Source organism: Manacus candei, unplaced genomic scaffold (assembly GCF_025592945.1).
Source record: "Manacus candei isolate 608988 ecotype Guabito, Panama unplaced genomic scaffold, ASM2559294v1 h1tg000386l, whole genome shotgun sequence".
Lineage (NCBI taxonomy): Eukaryota > Metazoa > Chordata > Aves > Passeriformes > Pipridae > Manacus > Manacus candei.
In genome coordinates this window covers 1-20295 of record NW_026138434.1, presented here as the reverse complement: position 1 = coordinate 20295, position 20295 = coordinate 1, and the positions used below count along the sequence as shown (strand labels likewise).

The 20295-nt window shown below is 59.4% G+C and overlaps 2 protein-coding genes across 4 annotated transcripts in view; both read left to right on the top strand.

The window, feature by feature from the left end:
- Positions 1 to 14911, top strand: part of LOC127465420 (alpha-actinin-4) — a 39334-nt gene extending 24423 nt beyond the window's left edge. Inside the window, exons 9-22 of one of the 2 annotated variants that reach the window (XM_051775889.1) lie at positions 27 to 119; positions 1411 to 1641; positions 2413 to 2560; positions 3625 to 3775; positions 4393 to 4501; positions 5231 to 5371; positions 6304 to 6486; positions 7963 to 8097; positions 9020 to 9199; positions 10774 to 10920; positions 11316 to 11396; positions 12070 to 12132; positions 12654 to 12812; positions 13753 to 14911. In XM_051775889.1, the coding sequence (XP_051631849.1) occupies positions 27 to 119; positions 1411 to 1641; positions 2413 to 2560; positions 3625 to 3775; positions 4393 to 4501; positions 5231 to 5371; positions 6304 to 6486; positions 7963 to 8097; positions 9020 to 9199; positions 10774 to 10920; positions 11316 to 11396; positions 12070 to 12132; positions 12654 to 12812; positions 13753 to 13911 (1980 nt within the window). In that variant the 3' untranslated portion in view covers positions 13912 to 14911. The remainder of the gene's footprint in view (positions 1 to 26; positions 120 to 1410; positions 1642 to 2412; positions 2561 to 3624; positions 3776 to 4392; positions 4502 to 5230; positions 5372 to 6303; positions 6487 to 7962; positions 8098 to 9019; positions 9200 to 10773; positions 10921 to 11315; positions 11397 to 12069; positions 12133 to 12653; positions 12813 to 13752) is intronic. The other variant, XM_051775890.1, reaches the window with a different exon arrangement.
- Positions 14912 to 15502: 591 nt separating this feature from the next.
- On the top strand, positions 15503 to 19708 carry LOC127465421 (eukaryotic translation initiation factor 3 subunit K-like). 2 transcript variants are annotated; one of them, XM_051775891.1, is made up of 8 exons: positions 15503 to 15645; positions 16231 to 16329; positions 16998 to 17118; positions 17857 to 17931; positions 18021 to 18087; positions 18449 to 18526; positions 18920 to 19045; positions 19620 to 19708. In XM_051775891.1, exons 1-8 carry the CDS (start codon positions 15518 to 15520, stop codon positions 19649 to 19651), a joined length of 726 nt encoding a protein of 241 aa, XP_051631851.1. In that variant the 5' UTR covers positions 15503 to 15517; the 3' UTR covers positions 19652 to 19708. The 2 variants fall into 2 exon arrangements, with proteins under 2 accessions (XP_051631851.1, XP_051631852.1); XM_051775892.1 differs by lacking the exons at positions 18920 to 19045; positions 19620 to 19708 and adding an exon at positions 18784 to 18902.
- The last annotated feature ends 587 nt before the right edge of the window (positions 19709 to 20295 follow it).

Sequence of the window (20295 nt, the reverse complement as noted above, 5' to 3'; positions counted from 1 at the left end):
CTTTCCCCTCCCTTTTCCCTGCCCAGGCTGAGACAGCAGCAAACAGGATCTGCAAAGTTCTGGCCGTGAACCAGGAGAATGAACATCTCATGGAGGACTACGAGCGCCTGGCCAGCGATGTGAGCCCAAAAACACCCCAAAAACACCCCAAAAATGCCCCAAAACAGCCCAAAAAACCCTGAACATCCCCTCATGGAGGACTACGAGCGCCTGGCCAGCGATGTGAGCCCAAAACCACCCCAAAAACACCCCAAAACCACCCCAAAACACCCCAAAAACCACCCCAAAAACCCCCCCAAAACAGCCCAAAAACCCTGAACATCCAAAAACCCCAAAACAGCCCAAAATCCCACCCTGCACATCCCCTCATGGAGCACTACGAGCGCCTGGCCAGCGATGTGAGCCCAGAAACACCCCAAAAACACCCCAAAAACACCCCAAAAACCACCCCAAAAACACCCCAAAACCATCCCAAAACCCCCTGAACATCCAAAAACCCCCCCAAAATCCCACCCTGCACATCCCCTCAGGGAGGACTACGAGCGCCTGGCCAGCGATGTGAGCCCAGAAACACCCCAAAAACACCCCAAAAACACCCCAAAACAGCCCAAAAAAAACCCCAAAACACGCCAAAAAACCCTGAACATCCAAAAAATCCCAAAACCCCCCAAAATCCCACCCTGCACATCCCCTCATGGAGGACTACGAGCGCCTGGCCAGCGATGTGAGCCCAAAAACACCCCAAAACAGCCCAAAAACACCCCAAAACCACCCCCAAAACAGCCCAAAAACCCCTGAACATCCAAAAACCCCTGGCTGGAGTCCCGGGACCATCCCAATCCCATTCCCACCTTCCCAAACCCCATTCCCACCTTCCCAATCCCATTCCCACCCTCCCAAACCCCATTCCCACCTTCCCAATCCCTGTTTTTCCAGCTCCTGGCGTGGATCCAGCGCACCATCCCCTGGCTGGAGTCCCGGGACCCTCAGAAGACCATCCCAAACCCCATTCCCACCTTCCCAAACCCCATTCCCACCTTCCCAACCCCATTCCCACCTTCCCAAACCCCATTCCCACCTTCCCAACCCCTGTTTCCCAGCTCCTGACATGAATCCATCACACCTGGCTGGAGTCCCAGGACCCTCAGAAGACCATCCCAACCCCATTCCTACATTCCCAACCCCATTCCCACCTTCCCAATCCCTGTTTTCCAGCTCCTGGCGTGGATCCATCACACCATCCCCTGGCTGTGGAGTCCTGGGACCATCCCAACCCCATTCCCACCTTCCCAATCCCCCTTTTCCAGCTCCTGGCGTGGATCCAGCGCACCATCCCCTGGCTGGAGTCCCGGGACCCCCAGAAGACCATCCCAAACCCCATTCCCACCATCCCAATCCCTGTTTTCCCAGCTCCTGGCGTGGATCCAGCGCACCATCCCGTGGCTGGAGTCCCGGGACCCCCAGAAGACCATCCCGGCCATGCAGCAGAAGCTGGAGGATTTCCGGGAGTACCGGCGGGTGCACAAACCCCCCAAGGTGCAGGAGAAGTGTCAGCTCGAGATCAACTTCAACACCCTCCAGACCAAACTGCGCCTCAGCGGCCGCCCAGCGTTCATGCCCTCCGAGGGCAGGATGGTCTCGGTGGGTCTGGGGTCCCAAAGGGGGTTTGGGGGGGCCTGGGGGGGATTTGGGGGTCCTGGAGGGGATTTGGGGGGGGATTTGGGGGGCAAATCCTTGTTGGGGTGTCACAAACCCACCCCAAACCTGCCCAGCGTTCATGCCCTCCGAGGGCAGGATGGTCTCGGTGGGTCCGGGGTCCCACAGGGGGTTTGGGGGGGCCTGGGGGGGATTTGGGGGTCCTGGGGGGGATTTGGGGGGTCCTGGAGGGGATTTGGGGGAGATTTAGGGGGCAAATCCACTCCTAAACCACCCCAAACCCACCCAGCGTTCATGCCCTCCGAGGGCAGGATGGTCTCGGTGGGTCCGGGGTCCCACAGGGGGTTTGGGGGGTCCCAAAGGGGGTTTGGGGTTCCTGGAGGGGATTTGGGGGAGATTTGGGGGGCAAATCCTTGTTGGGGTGTCACAAACCCGTCCTGCCTTCATGCCCTCCGAGGGCAGGATGGTCTCGGTGGGTCTGGGGTCCCAAAGGGGGTTTGGGGGGGCCTGGAGGGGATTTTGGGGGGTCCTGGAGGGGATTTGGGGGCACCCAGGGGGTCCTAGAGGGGATCTGGGGGGACAAGTCCCTGTCAGGATGTCACAAACCCGTCCTGCCTTCATGCCCTCCGAGGGCAGGATGGTCTCGGTGGGTCTGGGGGGATTTGGGGGTCCTGGGGGGATTTGGAGGGTCCTGGAGGATTTAGGTGTGTCTGGGGGTTTTGGGGTGCCCTGACCCCCATTTTTGGGGTGCCCAAGGACATCGGGGCGGGGTGGCAGCGGCTGGAGCAGGCGGAGAAGGGCCACGAGGAGTGGCTGCTGACGGAGCTGCGGCGCCTGGAGCGCCTGGACCACCTGGCCGAGAAATTCCGGCAGAAGGCCTCGATCCACGAGGGGTGGACGGAAGGTACCGGGCTGGGGGGGCTTGGGGAGGGGGCTGGGGGGGCTTGGGGGGGGTTTGAGGGAGTTTGGGAAGGGCAGGGGGTGGATTTGGGGGGGTTTGGGGGATTTGGGGTGGATTTAAGGGAGTTTGGGAAGGGCAGGGGGTGGATTTGGGGGGGACAAGGGGGTGGATTTGGGGGGTCTGGAGGGCAGCATGGATTTGGGGGGGTTTGGGGTGGGTTTAAGGGAGTTTGGGAAGGACAGGGGGTGGCTTTGGGGGGGTTTGGGGGATTTGGGGTGGGTTTAAGGGAGTTTGGGAAGGGCAGGGGGTGGATTTGGGGGGGCTGGGGGTGGATTTGGGGGGGTCTGGAGGGCAGCGTGGATTTGGAGGGGGTTGGAGGGGACAGGGGATGGTTTTTGGGGGGACAGGGGTGGATTTGGGGGTTCAGGGATCTCGGGTGCCCTCTCACCTGTGCCCAGGTAAGGAGGTGGCTCAGGGGGTGGCTCAGGGGGGTTCAGGGGGTGGCACAGGGGGTTCAGGGGGTGGCTCAGGGGGCTCAGGGGGCTCAGGTGCCCTCTCACCTGTGCCCAGGTAAGGAGGTGGCTCAGGGGGCTCAGGGGGTGGCCCAGGGGGCTCAGAGAGGTTCAGGGGGTGGCCCAGGGGGCTCAGGGGTCTCAGGTGCCCTCTCACCTTTACCCAGGTAAGGAGGTGGCACAGGGGGGTTCAGGGGGTGGCCCAGGGGGCTCAGGGGTCTCAGGTGCCCTCTCAACTGTGCCCAGGTAAGGAAGTGGCACAGGGGGCTCAGGGGGGTTCAGGGGGTGGCACAGGAGGTTCAGGGGGTGGCCCAGGGGGTTCAGGGGTCTCAGGTGCCCTCTCACCTGTGCCCAGGTAAGGGGGTGGCTCAGGGGGGTTCAGGGGGTGGCTCAGGGGGCTCAGGGGGTGGTACAGGGGGCTCAGGGGTCTCAGGTGCCCTCTCACCTGTGCCCAGGTAAGGAGGTGGCTCAGGGGGTTCAGGGGGTGGCCCAGGGGGGTTCAGGGGGTGGCCCAGGGGGCCCAGGGGTCTCAGGTGCCCTCTCACCTGTGCCCAGGTAAGGAGGTGGCCCTCAGGGACCGGGACTACGGCTCGGCCTCCCTGGCCCAGGTCCGGGCCCTGCTCCGCAAACACGAGGCCTTCGAGTCCGACCTGGCGGCGCATCAGGACCGGGTGGAGCAGATCGCGGCCATCGCCCAGGAGCTCAAGTATGGCAGGCCCCAAAACAGCCCAGAATAACCCCAAAATGTCCCCAAATCACCCCCCGAGCAGATCGCAGCCATCAGCCAGGAGCTCAAGTATGGCAGACCCCAAAACAGCCCTAAAACCCCCCAAAATAACCCCAAATCACTCCCTGGTCAGATCACGGCCATCACCCAGGAGCTCAAGTATGGCAGACCCCAAAACAGCCCTAAAACCCCCCAAAATAACCCCAAAATGTCCCCAAATCACCCCCCGAGCAGATCGCGGCCATTGCCCAGGAGCTCAAGTATGGCAGACCCCAAAACCCCCCAAAATAACCCCAAAATAACCCCAGAATATCCCCAGATCACCCCCTGAGCAGATCGCGGCCATCGCCCAGGAGCTCAAGTATGGCAGACCCCAAAACAGCCCTAAACCACCCCAAAATATCCCCAAATCACCCCCCAAGCAGATCATGGCCATCTCCCATTTTGGGAGACCCCAAAACCCCCCAAAATAACCCCAAACTATCCCCAAATCACCCCCCAAGCAGATCACGACCATCTCCCAATACCTGAAGTCTGGGAGACCCCAAAACCCCCCAGAATGCCCCCAGACTGACCCCAAACCCCCCGCCCCCCAGCGAGCTGGATTACTACGACTCGCCGAGCGTGAACTCGCGGTGCCAGCGGATCTGCGACCAGTGGGACCTGCTGGGCTCCCTCACCCACAGCCGCCGGGACGCCCTGGAGGTGAGGGGGGACCCCTGGGTCGGAGGGACCCCCGGAGGGACCCCAAACCCGATCCCGACCTCGATCCCGACCCCGATCCCAACCCCGATCCCAATCCTGATCCCAACCCCGATCCCAACCTCGATCCCAACCCCGATCCCGACCCCGACCCCAGCCCCAGTCCCAACCTCGATCCCGACCCCGATCCCAACCCCGATCCCGACCCTGACCCCGATCCCAATCCCAACCCCGATCCCAACCCCAGTCCCAACCCCAATCCCAACCCTGATCCCGACCCCGATCCTAACCCCGATCCCGACCCCAATCCTGACCCCGATCCCGACCCCCATCCCAACCCCAGTCCCAACCCCAGTCCCAACCCCGATCCCGACCCCGATCCCGACCCCGATCCCGACCCCAATCCCGACCCCAATCCCGATCCCGACCCCGATCCCAACCCCAATCCCAACCCCATTCCCAACGCCAGTCCCAACCCCGATCCCGACCCCAATCCCAACCCCGATCCCGACCCCGATCCCAATCCCAACCCCAATCCCAACCCTGATCCCAACCCCGATCCCAACCCCGATCCCAACCTCAATTCCAACCCCATTCCCAATCCCAACCCCGACCCCAATCCCAACCCTGATCCCGACCCCAATCCCAACCCCGACCCCAATCCCAACCCCAATCCCAATCCCAACCCCGATCCCAACCCCGACCCCGATCCCGCCCCCGTGGCGTCCCCAGAAAACGGAGAAGCAGCTGGAGACGATCGACGAGCTGCACCTGGAGTACGCCAAGCGCGCGGCGCCCTTCAACAACTGGATGGAGAGCGCCATGGAGGACCTGCAGGACATGTTCATCGTCCACACCATCGAGGAGATCCAGGTGGGAGCAAAACGGCCCCAGAACGGCCAAAACGGCCCCAAAAAATGGCCCTTCCCGGTGCTGATCCCGGTGCTGTTCCCGGGTCTGTGTCCGTGGCGGTTCCGGGTGCCGATCCCTCCTCGGTTCCCGGTGCTGATCCTGGTTCCTGGTGCTAATCCCACTCTGGCTCCCGGTGCTGATCCCGGTTCCAGGGACTGATCCCACCCCAGTTCCTGGTGCTGATCCCGATTCCGGGTGCTGATCCCTCCCAGTGCTGATCCTGCCATTCCTGGGTCCGTGTCTGTGTCGGTTCCCGGTGCTGATCCTGGTTTCAGGGGCTGATCCCACCCTGGTTCCCGGTGCTGATCCCAGTTCCCAGTGCCAATCCCAGTTCCCAGTGCCGATCCCAGTTCCCAGTGCCGATCCCAGTTCCGGGTGCTGATCCTGCTCTGGTTCCCAGTGCCGATCCCTCCCAGTTCCCAGTGCCGATCCCAGTTCCCGGTACCGATCCCAGTTCCCAGTGCCAATCCCAGTTCCCAGTTCCCAGTGCCAATCCCAGTTCCCAGTTCCCAGTGCCAATCCCAGTTCCCAGTGCCAATCCCAGTTCCCAGTGCTGATCCCTCCCAGTTCCCAGTTCCCAGTTCCCGGTGCCAATCCCAGTTCCCAGTGCCAATCCCAGTTCCCAGTTCCCAGTGCCAATCCCAGTTCCCAGTGCCAATCCCAGTTCCCAGTGCTGATCCCTCCCAGTTCCCAGTTCCCAGTTCCCGGTGCCAATCCCAGTTCCCAGTGCCAATCCCAGTTCCCAGTTCCCAGTGCCAATCCCAGTTCCCAGTGCCAATCCCAGTTCCCAGTGCTGATCCCTCCCAGTTCCCAGTTCCCAGTTCCCGGTGCCAATCCCAGTTCCCAGTACCAGTCCCTCCCAGTTCCCGGTGCTGATCCCGCTGTCCCCTCAGGGCCTCATCGCCGCCCACGACCAGTTCAAGTCGACGCTGCCGGAGGCGGACCGGGAGCGGGAGGCCATCCTGGGCATCCAGCGGGAAGCGCAGCGCATCGCGGAGCTGCACGGCATCCAGCTGCCCGCCGGCAACCCCTACACCTCCGTCACCCCCCAGCTCATCAACGCCAAGTGGGAGCGGGTGCGGGCGCCGGGAGGGGACTGCGGGAATGCCCAGAGCCCTCCCGCCCTCAGCCGGCCCCAAAACTGACCCTGGATCTGATCCTGAGCCCCTCCGTTCCCAAAACTGCTCCTGGATCTGATCCCGAACCCCTCTGTTCCCAAAACTGACCCTGGATCTGATCCTGAATCCCTCCGTTCCCAAATCTGCTCCTGGATCTGATCCCGAACCCCTCTGTTCCCAAAACTGCCCCTGGATCTGATCCTGAACCCCTCTGTTCCCAAATGTGCTCCTGGATCTGATCCTGAACTCCTCCGGCCCCAAAACTGCCCCTGGATCTGATCCTGAACCATCCATTCCCAAATCTGCTCCTGGATCTGATCCTGAACCCCTCTGTTCCCAAAACTGCCCCTGGATCTGATCCTGAACTCCTCCATTCCCAAATCCACTCCCAAACCCCTCCCTTCCCAAATCTGCTCCTGGATCCGCTCCCAAATCCCTCTGTTCCCAAATCTGCTCCCAGATCTGTTCCTAAGCCCCTCCATTCCCAAATCTGCTCCCAAACCCCTCCATTCCCAAATCTGCTCCTGGATCTGCTCCCAAACTCCTCCATTCCCAAATCTGCTCCCAGATCTGTTCCCAAGCCCCTCCATTCCCAAATCTGCTCCCAAACCCCTCCATTCCCAAAACTGCCCCTGGATCTGATCCCGAATCCCTCTATTCCCAAATCTGCTCCTGGATCTGATCCTGAACCCCTCTGTTCCCAAATCTGCTCCTGGATCTGATCCTGAACCCCTCTCTTCCCAAAACTGCCCCTGGATCTGATCCTGAACCGTCCATTCCCAAATCTGCTCCTGGATCCATTCCCAAATCTGCCCCTGGATCTGATCCTGAACCACTCCATTCCCAAATCTGCTCCTGGATCTGATCCTGAGCCCCTCCGTTCCCAAAACTGCCCCTGGATCTGATCCTGAACCCCTCTGTTCCCAAAACTGCCCCTGGATCTGATCCTGAGCCCCTCCGTTCCCAAAACTGCTCCTGGATCCACTCCCGAATCCCTCTGTTCCCAAATCTGCCCCTGGATCCACTCCTGAACCCCTCCATTCCCAAATCTACTCCCAAACCCCTCCCTTCCCAAATCTGCTCCCAGATCCGCTCCCAAATCCCTCCGTTCCCAAATCTGCTCCCAGATCCGCTCCCAAACCCCTCCATCCCTGGATCCCTTTCCAAAGCCACTCCCAACCCCCTCCATTCCCAACCCCCTCCATCCCCAAACCCCTTCCCAAATTCCCTCCCAAGTCCCTCCGCTTGGAAACCCCCGGAGTTTCCCAACCCCATCCTGCTTTTCCCTCCCGCTTTCCCGACCCCTTCCCGCTTTTTCCCGGCCGGTTTTCCCTTGCCTTTCCCCCACCCCATCCCTGTTTTCCCTCAGGGACTTCCCAGTGCTGGTTTTTCCCGGTTTTCCACGGTTTTTTCCCCCTGTTTTCCGTGTTCCAGGTGCAGCAGTTGGTTCCCAAGCGGGACCAGGCGCTGCAGGAGGAGCAGAGCCGGCAGAATTCCAACGAGCACCTCCGGAGGCAGTTCGGGAGCCAGGCCAACAGGGTGGGGCCCTGGATCCAGACCAAGATGGAGGTGAGGGATCAACCCAGCGGGATCCAACGGGATCCAGCGGGATCCAACGGGATCCGGGGGCTGGGAAAGCCGGGAATGGTGGAATCGGCCCCGGGATGGGTCGTGTTCGACGTTATCCCGGGTCAAAAAGGGTTGGGAAGGGGTTGGATGTGTCGGTCACTGATGTCCGGGTGTTCTCCTGGAAAACTGGGATGGAATTCTGGGCCCTGGGAAAGCTGGGAATGGTGGAACCGGCCCCGGGATGGGTCGTGTCCGACGTTATCCCGGGTCAAAAAGGGTTGGGAAGGGGTTGGATGTGTCGGTCACCGATGTCCTGGTGTTCTCCTGGAAAACTGGGATGGAATTCTGGGCTCTGGGATCACCCTGGGGAGACTCAGTGGGGCGGTGGGAAAGCCGGGAATGGTGGAATTGGCCCCGGGATGGGTCGTGTTCGACGTTATCCCGGGTCAAAAAGGTTTGGGAAGGGGTTGGATGTGTCAATCACTGATCTCTTGGTGTTCTCCTGGAAAACTGGGATGGAATTCTGGGCTCTGGGAAAGCTGGGAATGGTGGAACCGGCCCCGGGATGGGTCGTGTCCGACGTTATCCCAGGTCAAAAAGGGTTGGGATGTGTCAATCACCGATGTCCTGGTGTTCTCCTGGAAAACTGGGATGGAATTCTGGGCCCTGGGAAAGCCGGGAATGGCGGAACCGGCCCCGGAACGTTCCGTACCCGAGTTATCCCGGGTCAAAAAGGGTTGGGAAGGGGTTGGATGTGTCGGTCACCGATGTCCTGATGTTCTCCTGGAAAACTGGGATGGAATTCTGGGCTCTGGGAGGACTCAGTGGGGCAGTGGGAAAGCCGGGAATGGCGGGACCGGCCCCGGGACGTTCCGTGCCCGGGTTCTCCCGGATCCGGGGCTGGAGCGGCGCCTTTTCCCAGGAAATCGGGCGGATCTCCATCGAGATGAACGGGACCCTGGAGGACCAGCTGAACCACCTGAAGGAGTACGAGGAGAACATCGTGGAGTACAAACCCAACCTGGAGCTCCTGGAGCAGCAGCACCAGCTCGTGCAGGAGGCCCTGATCTTCGACAACCAGCACTCCAACTACACCATGGAGGTGGGAATTGGGAATATTCCAAATCCACAGGGGTCTGGGAACATCCCACAGGGGTCTGGGAGCATCCCACAGGGATCTGGGAACATCCCACAGGGGTCTGGGAGCATCCCACAGGGGTCTGGGAACATCCCACAGGGGTCTGGGAGCATCCCACAGGGGTCTGGGAACATCCCACTGGGATCTGGGGTCATTGAGGGGCAGGGAACGGGCAGGGAGGGATCCTGGGATGGGCAGGAGGCCCCTGATCTTCGAGAACCAGCACTCCAACTACACCATGGAGGTGGGAACTGGGAACATCCCAAATCCAAAGGGGTCTGGGAGCATCCCACAGGGGTCTGGGAGCATCCCACAGGGGTCTGGGAGCATCCCACAGGGATTTGGGGTCATTGAGGGGCTGGGAGGGATCCTGGGATGGGCAGGAGGCCCCTGATCTTCGACAACCAGCACTCCAACTACACCATGGAGGTGGGAACTGGGATCTTGGAGCATCCCACAGGGGTCTGGGAGCATCCCACAGGGGTCTGGGGTCATTGAGGGGCAGGGAACGGGCAGGGAGGGATCCTGGGATGGGCAGGAGGCCCCTGATCTTCAACAACCAGCACTCCAACTACACCATGGAGGTGGGAATTGGGAGCTGGGAGCATCCCACAGGGGTCTGGGAGCATCCCACAGGGGTCTGGGAGCATCCCACGGGGGTCTGGGAGCATCCCACAGGGATCTGGGAGCATCCCACAGGGATCTGGGAACATCCCACAGGGGTCTGGGAACATTTAGGGGATGGGAACAGGCAGGGAGGGATCCTGGGAGGGACAGGAGGCCCCTGATCTTTGATAACCAGCACTCCAACTACACCATGGAGGTGGGAACTGGGAACATCCCAAATCCAAAGGGATCTGGGAGCATCCCACAGGGGTCTGGGAGCATCCCACAGGGATCTGGGAGCATCCCACAGGGATCTGGGAGCATCCCACAGGGGTCTGGGGTCATTGAGGGGCAGGGAGGGATCCTGGGATGGGCAGGAGGCCCCTGATCTTTGATAACCAGCACTCCAACTACACCATGGAGGTGGGAACTGGGATCTTGGAGCATCCCACAGGGGTCTGGGAGCATCCCACAGGGATCTGGGAGCATCCCACAGGGGTCTGGGGTCATTGAGGGGCAGGGAGGGATCCTGGGATGGGCAGGAGGCCCCTGATCTTCGACAACCAGCACTCCAACTACACCATGGAGGTGGGAGTTGGGAACATCCCAAATCCAAAGGGATCTGGGAGCATCCCACCGGGATCTGGGATCATCCCACCGGGATCTGGGGTCATCCCACCAGGATCTGGGATCATCCCACCAGGATCTAGGAGTATCCCACTGGGATCTGGGATCATCCTGCCGGGATTTGGGATCATCCCACCTGGATCTGGGATCATTCCACCGGGATCTGGGGTCATCCCACCAGGATTTGGGATCATCCCACTGGGATTTGGGCTCCCCAAGGGTCAGGGAGGGATCCCGGGGGTACCAGATCCCCTCCCGGGGGCGGGGCCATCCCTGATTCCCACCATTCCCGTGGGATTTTCCAGCACCTCCGGGTGGGGTGGGAGCAGCTGCTGACGACGATCGCCCGCACCATCAACGAGGTGGAAAACCAGATCCTGACCCGCGACGCCAAAGGCATCAGCCAGGAGCAGATGCAGGAATTCCGGGCCTCTTTCAACCACTTCGACAAGGTTTGGGATCCAGGGGGGGACCCAGGGGGGTCCCAGGGGTCAGGGGGGATCCCAGGAACCCCAGGGATTTATTGGGATCACGGGGATCCCTCAGGGATCTGCGGGTGACACCCCAGATCCCCACGGGGTTGTTCCCACCTCGAAACGTGGGAATTTCCTCCTGGTTTCCCTCATTTTTTTTTCTTCCCCCCCCCCCTTTTCCCCCCAATTTTCCCATTTCCCGTTTTTCTTGGTTTTTCCCCATTTCCCACCTCAGGACGTGGGAATTTCCTCCTGGTTTCCCTCATTTCTCCCTCATTTCCCCCCATTTTTCCCCCCTGTGCCCCCGTTTTTCCCCACTTTTTCCATTTTTCCCCTCATCTGCTCCATTTTTCCCTCTTTTCCCTGTTTTCCAGGACCACGGGGGGTCCCTGGGCCCGGAGGAGTTCAAGGCCTGTTTGATCAGTCTGGGCTACGACGTCGAGAACGACCGGCAGGTACCGCCCTCTTCCTCCTCCTCTTCCTCCTCCTCCTCCTCTTCCTCCTCCTCTTCCTCTTCTTCTTCTTCCCACGGCTCTTCCTCCCCTTCCGGCTCCTCTTCCCGCTCCTCCAGCCATTTCCTCCTCGGATGGATCCCTTCCCTTTCCCTCCCTCCTGCTCTTTCTCCTCCTCCTCCTCCTCCCTTCCTCTTCCTTGTTCTCCTCCTTCTCCTCCTCCTTCCTTCTCCTCTTCCTCTTCCCCTTTCCTTTCCTTTCCTTTCCTTTCCTTTCCTTTCCTTTCCTTTCCTTTCCTTTCCTTTCCTTTCCTTTCCTTTCCTTTCCTTTCCTTTCCTTTCCTTTCCTTTCCTTTCCTTTCCTTTCCTTTCCTTTCTCCTCTTCCTCCCAACTTTCCTTTCCTTTCCTTTTCTTTCTCCTCTTCCTCCCTCCTTTCCTTTCCTTTCCTTCCCTTCCTTCTCCTCTTCCTCCCTCCTTTCCTTTCCTTCCCTTCCTTCTCCTCTTCCTCCCTCCTTTCCTTTCCTTCCCTTTCCTTTCTCCTCTTCCTCCCTCCTTTCCTTTCCTTCCCTTTCCTTCCTCCTCTTCCTCCCCATTTCCGGGCCGGTTTCCTCCTCTAACTGATTTTCTGCTTCTCCTCTTCCTCTCCCTCCTCCTCCTCCTCCTCCTCCTCCCGCAGCCGAAGCGCCGCACGGACTCCAAGGACTTCCGTGCCCTCCTGGGCCCCGCGGGATCCGGGCTGGTAACGCTCCTTTTTCCACCTTTTCCAACTTTTTTTTCACCCTTTTCCGCCTTTTTTTCCCGTTTTTTGGGGGAGGGGGGGAGGGCAGGAGGGGGCTGGGAACGCGCCGGAACCTTGGAAAAGCTCTGCATGTCCCGGAAAAGCTCCAGAATCCCCGGGGGGGGGAAAAAAAAGCTCTGGAATCCCTCGGAAAGCTCCGGAATTCCTGAGAAAGCTCTGGAATTTCCTGGGGAATATCCGGGATTTTTGGGAAAGCTGTGGAATTCCCGGAGGAGCTCCAGAATTGGTGGGAGAAGCACCGGGAATCCCGGGAAAAGCTCTGAAAAATCCCAGGAGAAGCTCTGAAATGAGCAGGAAAAGCTCGGAAATGAGCAGGAAAAGCTCCGAAATGGGCAGGAAAAGCTCCGAAATGGGCAGGAAAAGCTCCGAAATGAGCAGGAAAAGCTCCGAAATGAGCAGGAAAAGCGGCGGAATTCCCGGGAAAAGCCCCGGAATTCCCGACCGCGGCGCTCCCCCCTCAGGGTGACGCGGAATTCCAGCGGATCATGGCCGTGGTGGATCCCAACGGCAGCGGGAGCGTGACATTCCAGGCCTTCATCGACTTCATGTCCCGGGAGACGACGGACACGGACACGGCGGAGCAGGTCATCAACAGCTTCCGGGTCCTGGCCGGGGACAAGGTGAGGAAAAACCAGGAACGCCGGCGGGTTTGGGGACGCCAGGGTGGGATTTGGGAATTCTGGGGCCGGGTGGGAAACGTGAGGGGAAAATGGTGGGAAATGTGAGGGGAAAAGGGTGGGAAATGTGAGGGGAAAATGGTGGGAAGTGTGAGGAAAAAAGGGCAGGAAATGTGAGGGGAAAATGGAGGGAAATGTGAGGGGAAAAGGGTGGGAAATGTGAGATGAAGTGGTGGGAAATGTGGGGGAAAAAGGGCGGGAAATGTGAGAGGAAAAGGGTGGGAAATGTGAGGGGAAAATGGGAAGGAAATGTGAGGGAAAAAGGGTGGGAAATGTGAGGGGGAAAAGGTGGGAAATGTGAGGGGGAAAAGGTGGGAAATGTGAGGGAAAAAGGGTGGGAAATGTGAGGGGGAAAAGGTGGGAAATGTGAGGGGGAAAAGGTGGGAAATGTGAGGGGGAAAAGGGCGGGAGACGTGAGGGGGAAATGGTGGGAAATGTGAGGGGAAAAGGGTGGGAAATGTGAGGGGAAAAGGGTGGGAAATGTGAGAGGAAAGGGTGGCAAATATGAGGGGGAAAGGGTGGGAAACGTGAGGGGAGAAGGGCGGGAAATATGCGGGGAAAATGGCGGGAAATGTGAGGGGAACAGGGTGGCAAATGTGAGGGGAAAAGGGGGGGAGACATGAGGGGAAAATGGTGGGAAACACGAGGGGAAAATGGTGGGAAACATGAGGGGAAAATGGTGGGAAATGTGAGGGGAAAAGGTGGGAAATGTGAGGGTAAAAGGGCGGGAAATGTGAGGGTAAAAGGGCGGGAAATGTGAGGGGACAAAATGGCGGGAGACGTGAGGGGAAAATGGCGGGATCGGTGACTCCGGGGGCCGTTTCCCCCCCTGTTTTCTCCCCCCCTTTCCCGTCCCCGTTCCCACTTCCCCGTCCGTTCCCAGAACTACATCACGGCGGCCGAGCTGCGGCGGGAGCTGCCGGCGGCGCAGGCCGAGTACTGCATCGCCCGCATGGCGCCCTACCCCGGCCCCGACGCCATCCCGGGCGCCCTGGACTACAAATCCTTCTCCACCGCCCTCTACGGGGAGAGCGACCTCTGACCGGATCCTTCCCCCCGGATCCCTCCCTGGATCCCGCGGGATCCTCCCGTGTCCCCCCCCTCCGCCTCCTACTATGCAAACAGTTGATTGATCTTTGGGATATTTCGGGATGCGATTCCCACTTCCCCTCGGGCGGTGCGTGTGTGGAATTTTGGCTCCCGCGGGGCCTTGGGAGCGCCCAAAAATGGTTATTTTTGGTAATGTAAGAGAGAGACAGAGAGAGAGAGAAATTCCGGTTATTTTTGGCGGGATCAGCGGCGCGGCCCCCCGAGGGCTCCTTCCCCCCCCTCACACCCCACACCTTCCCCACGGTAATTTATGGCTTTTCCAGAGGGGAAAATTTGGGATTTTTGTGTGGGGGGGGGGTGGTTTTTTTTTGTAGGTTTTTTGTTTGTTTGTTTGTTTTTTTTTCACTCACATTCCCACCTCGGAGCAGCGTTTTGTGGACCAAAAAAAAAAACAAAACCCCAAAAAAAAAACACACACACAAAAAAAAAAGAAAACAAGGGGAAAGCAGCGGGATTACGGGGGGAGAAATGAGGAGAAAATGAGGAGAGGAATGCGGAGAAATTAGGAGAAAAATCAGGGGAAAAAACGCGAGGCAAAAGTGAGGAAAAAAGCGGAGAAAAAATGAGGCAAAATGAGGAGAAATGCGGAAAATTAGAAACGAGGAAAAAAATGTCGAGGAGTGTGGAAAAAATTGAGAGGGAAATGAGGAAAACCGTGGAGGAATACGGACAAAATGGGAAAATAGTGATGAATAGAGAAGAGAAAAATGAGGAGAACTGTGGAGGAATAAAGAGAAATATGAAAGAGGAGGAGAATTAAGGAGGAAAACAAGGAAAATTAAGGAGAATCCACCTAATAAAGCGCCTGATCCTGGAAATTTTAACGGGAAGCAGAAATTTCCGATTTCCTTTATAACTTTACGGATTTATTATATAAATATATATTCACGTAGCGGCTTCTTTGTCCTGTAATTAAAATATTGCTGGAAAAATCCCTGGAATCTTGGAGGTTTTTTACCCCACCTGCTGGTTTTCTGCCTTTTTTTTCCTTCCATTTTTCTCCCTTTTTTCTTGCGTTTTTTGATCCAGTACAATCCCAGTTTGTCCCAGTTTGTTTTGGTACAATCCCAGTATAATCCAGTACAATCCCAGTTTGTCCCAGTTTGTTTTGGTACAATCCCAGTACGATCCAGTACAAACCCAGTTTGTCCCAGTCCATTCTGGTACAATCCCAGTACTATCCAGTACAATCCCAGTTTGTCCCAGTCTGTTCTGGTACAATCCCAGTATAATCCAGTACAATCCCAGTTTGTCCCAGTCTGTTCTGGTACAATCCCAGTACGATCCAGTACAATCCCAGTTCGTCCCAGTCCCTCCCAGCACTATCCTTGTCCCTCCCAGTCCCTCCCAGCACGACTCCCTCACACTTTCTTCCCCCAGCGCGGCCGCGGCTCGGCCCCAGTTCGTCCCAGTTCGCCCCAGTTTGTCCCACTCCGGGACTGGGAGGGGCGTGGTCAGAACGAGGGGGCGTGATCTGCACACGGGGGGGCGTGTCTTATGCAAATAGAGGGGCGTGGTCTAGTGCGGCGGGTGGGGCCATGGAGCCCGGGCCGTCCCGCGACGGGGCGGAAGTGGATGTGACGTCACTTCCGGGAGAGGCGGCCAAGATGGCGCTGTTCGAGCAGATGAGAGCGAACGTGGGGAAACTGCTGCGGGGCATCGACCGGTACGGGGGGCACTGGGAGGAGCTGGGCGGCACTGGGAGGGACTGGAAGGGGAGTGGGAGGGACTGGGTGGCACTGGGAGGGGTTTGGGGGGGAATGGGAGAGGACTGGGGGCATTGGGAGGGGTTTGGGGGGGAATGGGAGAGGACTGGGGGCACTGGGAGGGGTTTGGGGGGGAATGGGAGAGGACTGGGGGAACTGGGAAGGGTTTGGGGGGGAATGGGAGAGGACTGGGGGCACTGGGAAGGGTTTGGGGGGGAATGGGAGAGGACTGGGGGCACTGGGAGGGGTTTGGGGGGAATGGGAGAGGACTGGAAGGCACTGGGAGGGGTTTGGGGGGCACTGGGAGGGGTTTGGGGGGGAATGGGAGAGGACTGGGGGCACTGGGAGGGGTTTGGGGGGCACCGGAGGGGCATTGGGGTGGTCTGGGGGTCCCTGGAACGGGATTTGGGGGGGCACTGGGGAACACTGGGAGGAACTGGGAGACACTGAGGAGGGACTGGAAGGGGAGTGGGAGGGACTGGGGGATACTGGGAGGGACTGGGGGGGTCTCAGATGTGTCCCAGCATCCCCCCTCCCCTGCCCAGGTACAACCCCGAGAACTTGGCCACCCTGGAGCGCTACGTGGAGACCCAGGCCAAGGAGAACGCCTACGACCTGGAGGCCAACCTGGCCGTGCTGAAGCTGTGAGTGCCCGGGGGGGTCGGGGAGAGGGTGGGGAACGTGAGGGGAAAGGGTGGGAAATGTGAGGGGAAAAGGGGGGGAAATGTGAGGGGAAAAGGGTGGGAAATGTGAGGGGGAAAGGGGGGGAAATGTGAGGGGGAAAGGGTGGGAAATGTGAGGGGGAAAGGTGGGAAATGTGAGGGGAAAAGGGTGGGAAATGTGAGGGGAAAAGGGTGGGAAATGTGAGGGGAAAGGGTGGGAAATGTGAGGGGGAAAGGGAGGGAAATGTGAGGGGAAAATGCGGGGGAAATGTGAGGGGAAAAGGTGGGAAATGTGAGGGGAAAGTGGGGGAAATGTGAGGGGAAAAGGGGGGGAGACGTGAGGGGAAAAGGTTGGGAAATGTGAGGGGAAAATGGTGGGAAATGTGAGGGGAAAAGGTGGGAAATGTGAGGGGAAAAGGTGGGAAATGTGAGGGGAAAATGGTGGGAAACGTGAGGGGAAAAGGGGGGGGAAAAGGGCAGGAAACATGAGGGGGCAAAATGGAGGGAAACGTGAGGGGGAAAAGGGGGGCAATCATTAACCCTCCAAGCTGGGAGTGCCCCAGGGGGGTTTGGGGGTCCCTGTGACTGCCCAGGGGGGTTTGGGGGTCCCCTGAGCCCCCCCAGCCCCCTCACCTTGTTTCCCCCCCCAGGTACCAGTTCAACCCGGCCTTCTTCCAGACGGGGGTGACGGCCCAGATCCTGCTCAAGGCCCTCACCAACCTGCCCCACACCGACTTCACCCTCTGCAAGTGCATGATCGACCAGGCCCACGTATCCCCGCGGCCGGAATTCCACAGGGAAACCCTGGAATTCCACAGGGAAACCCTGGAATTCCACAGGGAAACCCCCCCCCCCCCACATTCCATCGGGAATTCCCAGCCCAGGGTTTCCTCCCAGTTCCCCCCTCCATACCACCAGGACCCCTCAAATCCCTCCCCAGGACCCTCCAATGCCCCCCAAAATCCTCTCAGATTCCTCCAAAACCTCCCCAGGACCCTTCAAACCCTTCCCAGGACCCCCCAAATCCCCTCCAGGACCCTTCAAACCCTTCCCAGGACCCCCCAAATCCCCTCCAGGACACTCCAAAGCCCCCCAGATCCTCTCAGGTCTCTCCAAAATCTCCCCAGGACCCCCCAAATCCCCTCCAGGACCCTTCAAACCCTCTCCAAGACCCTTCGAACCCTTCCCAGGACCCCCCAAATCTCCTCCAGGACCCTTCAAATCTTTTCCAGGACCCTCCAAACCCCCCAAAATCTTCTCAGGACCCTTCAAACCCTTCCCAGGACCCCCAAAATCCCCTCCAGGACCCTTCAAACCTTTCCCATGACCCCCCAAATCCCTCCCCAGGACCCTCCAAACCCTCTACCCCTCCAAACCCCCCCCCAAAGACCCCTGGATTTTGGGATCTGGGATGGGGGGGGAAAGGGCTGATTTTTGGGCTACAGTTGGGGGGGAGAAGGCACTCCTTTTTTTCCCCCAATTTTTCCTTAATCCCCCCAAAAACTGCAGCAAGAGGAACGTCCCATCCGGCAGATCCTGTACCTGGGGGAGCTGCTGGAGACCTGCCACTTCCAGTCCTTCTGGGTGAGTCCCCACACCCCCCAAAATCGGGGCTGGGGGGTCCCCAAAATTCGGGGGGGACCACAACCCTAAACCCCTCGGAATTCCGGCAGCAAGCGCTGGATGAGAACATGGAGCTGCTGGAAGGGATCACGGGCTTCGAGGACTCCGTCAGGAAATGTGAGGGGAAAAGGGGAGAAACATGAGGGGAAAAGGGGGGAAACATGAGGGGGAAAGGGTGGGAAATGTGAGGGGAAAATGGGAGGAAATGTGAGGGGAAAATGGGAGGAAATGTGAGGGGAAAGGGAGGGAAATGTGAGGGGAAAGGGCGGGAAATGTGAGGGGAAAAGGGGGGGAAATGTGAGGGGAAAATGGTGGGAAATGTGAAGGGAAAAGGGTGGGAAATGTGAGGGGAAAAGGGCAGGAAATGTGAGGGGAAAATGGCAGAAATGTGAGGGGAAAATGGAGGGAAACGTGAGGGGAAAATGGTGGGAAATGTGAGGGGAAAAGGGTCTGTGACAGCCTGGGGGTCCCCCCGCAGTCATTTGCCACGTGGTGGGAATCACCTACCAGCACATCGACCGCTGGCTGCTCGCCGAGATGCTGGGGGACCTCTCAGGTGGGTTTGGGGGTCCTGGAGGGGGTTTATAGGGACCTGGAGGGGGTTTGGGGGTCCTGGAGGAGGTTTGGGGTTCCTGGAGGGGGTTTGGGGGATCCTGTAGGGGGTTTAGAGGGTCCTAGAGAAAGTTGGGGGGTCCTAGAGGGGGCTTGGGGGTCCTGGAGTGGGTTTGGGGGGGCTTAGAAGATTCCCAGGGGCACTGGGGGGCTTTTTGGGGGTCCCTGAGCCCCCCCAGACCCCCCTTTTTGCCCCCCCAGAGTCGCAGCTGAGGGTCTGGATGAGCAAATATGGGGGATTTGGGGGGATTTTAGGGGGTGTTGGGGACACACCAGGGGTTTGGAGGGGTTTTGGGGGTCCCTGAGCCCCCCCAGACCCCCCTTTTTGCCCCCCCAGAGTCCCAGCTGAGGGTCTGGATGAGCAAATACGGGTGGACGGAGCCCGAGCCCGGGAGGATCCTCATCTCCAACCAGGAGGAAAACATCAAACCCAAGAACATCGTGGAGAAGATCGACTTCGACAGTGGGTTGGGGGCTTCGGGGGGGGGCTGGGGGATTTTTGGGGGGGGCCTGGAAGGGTTTTGGGGGGACCTGGAAGGGATTTGGGGTGGTTTTGGGGGGGGTTGGAAGAGATTTGGGTTCATCCTGGGGGTCCTTGGGGAGTTTGGGGTGGTTTTGAGGGGTGCTGGAAGGGATTTGGGTCCATCCTGGGGGTCCTGGAGGGGTTTTGGGAATTTTTTTAGGGGGTCCTGGAGGGGTTTGGGGGGTCCTGGAGGGGATTTGGGCACATCCTGGGGGTCCTGGACGGGGTTTGGGGGGTCCTGAGGGGGTTTGGGGATTTTTTAGGGGGTCCTGCAAGGGATTTGGGCACATCCTGGGGGTCCTGGAGGGGGCTTTGGGGGGTCCTGGAGGGGGTTTGGGGTGGTTTTGGGGTGTCCTGGAGGGGGATTTGGGTTCATCCTGGAGGTCCTGGAGGGGTTTGGGGATTTTTTAGGGGGTCCTGGAGGGGTTTGGGGTGGTTTTGGGGGGTCCTGGAGGGGGTTAGGGGTGGTTTTGGGGGGTCCTGGCCCCCCCCTCACCTGCCCTGTCCCCCCCAGGTGTGTCGAGCATCATGGCGTCCTCACTCTGAGCCCCCCAAAAAACCATCAACCCCCCCCCCAGTTTAACCAATAAAGGAATTCCCAGTAAGGGCTCTGGAATTTGGGGGACTCTGGAATTTGGGGGGTCCCCAGACCACGCCCACTCAGCCACGCCCACTCAGGGCCCATATACGGGGTGGCCACGCCCACCGAGCGACCAACCAATGGCTCCTCTTTTCCAAAATCGAGTTTATTTGGGGCGTTTTGGGGGGTTCTGGGGGGTCCGCAGGTGCCCTCGAGTGCCCCACAGGTGTCCCTGGCACAGGTGTTCTCCGGGGATCCACAGGTGGGCACAGGTGCCCTCAGGTGGCCACCAGGTGTGTCCCTGGCACAGGTGCCCTCAGGTGGTCACCAGGTGCCCTCAGGTGGTCACCAGGTGTATCCCTGGCACAGGTATCCTCAGGTGGTCACCAGGTGCCCTCAGGTGGTCACCAGGTGTATCCCTGGCACAGGTGCCCTCAGGTGGTCACCAGGTGTCCTCAGGTGGTGACCAGGTGCCCTCTGCACAGGTGCCCCTGGCACAGGTGTCCATGGGTGGTGACCAGGTGCCCTCAGGTACCCCACGGGTGTCCTCAGGTGGTGACCAGGTGCCCTCTGCACAGGTGTCCCTGGCACAGGTGTCCTTGGCACAGGT

Excerpts from the sequence above, each read along its gene's own strand:
- LOC127465421 (XM_051775891.1), top strand. The coding sequence starts at position 15,518 with ATGGAGCCCGGGCCGTCCCGCGACGGGGCGGAAGTGGATGTGACGTCA. Across the intron at positions 16,330-16,997 it reads AACCTGGCCGTGCTGAAGCT|GTACCAGTTCAACCCGGCCT; the intron begins GTGAGTGCCCGG and ends TTCCCCCCCCAG. Across the intron at positions 19,046-19,619 it reads GGAGAAGATCGACTTCGACA|GTGTGTCGAGCATCATGGCG; the intron begins GTGGGTTGGGGG and ends TGTCCCCCCCAG.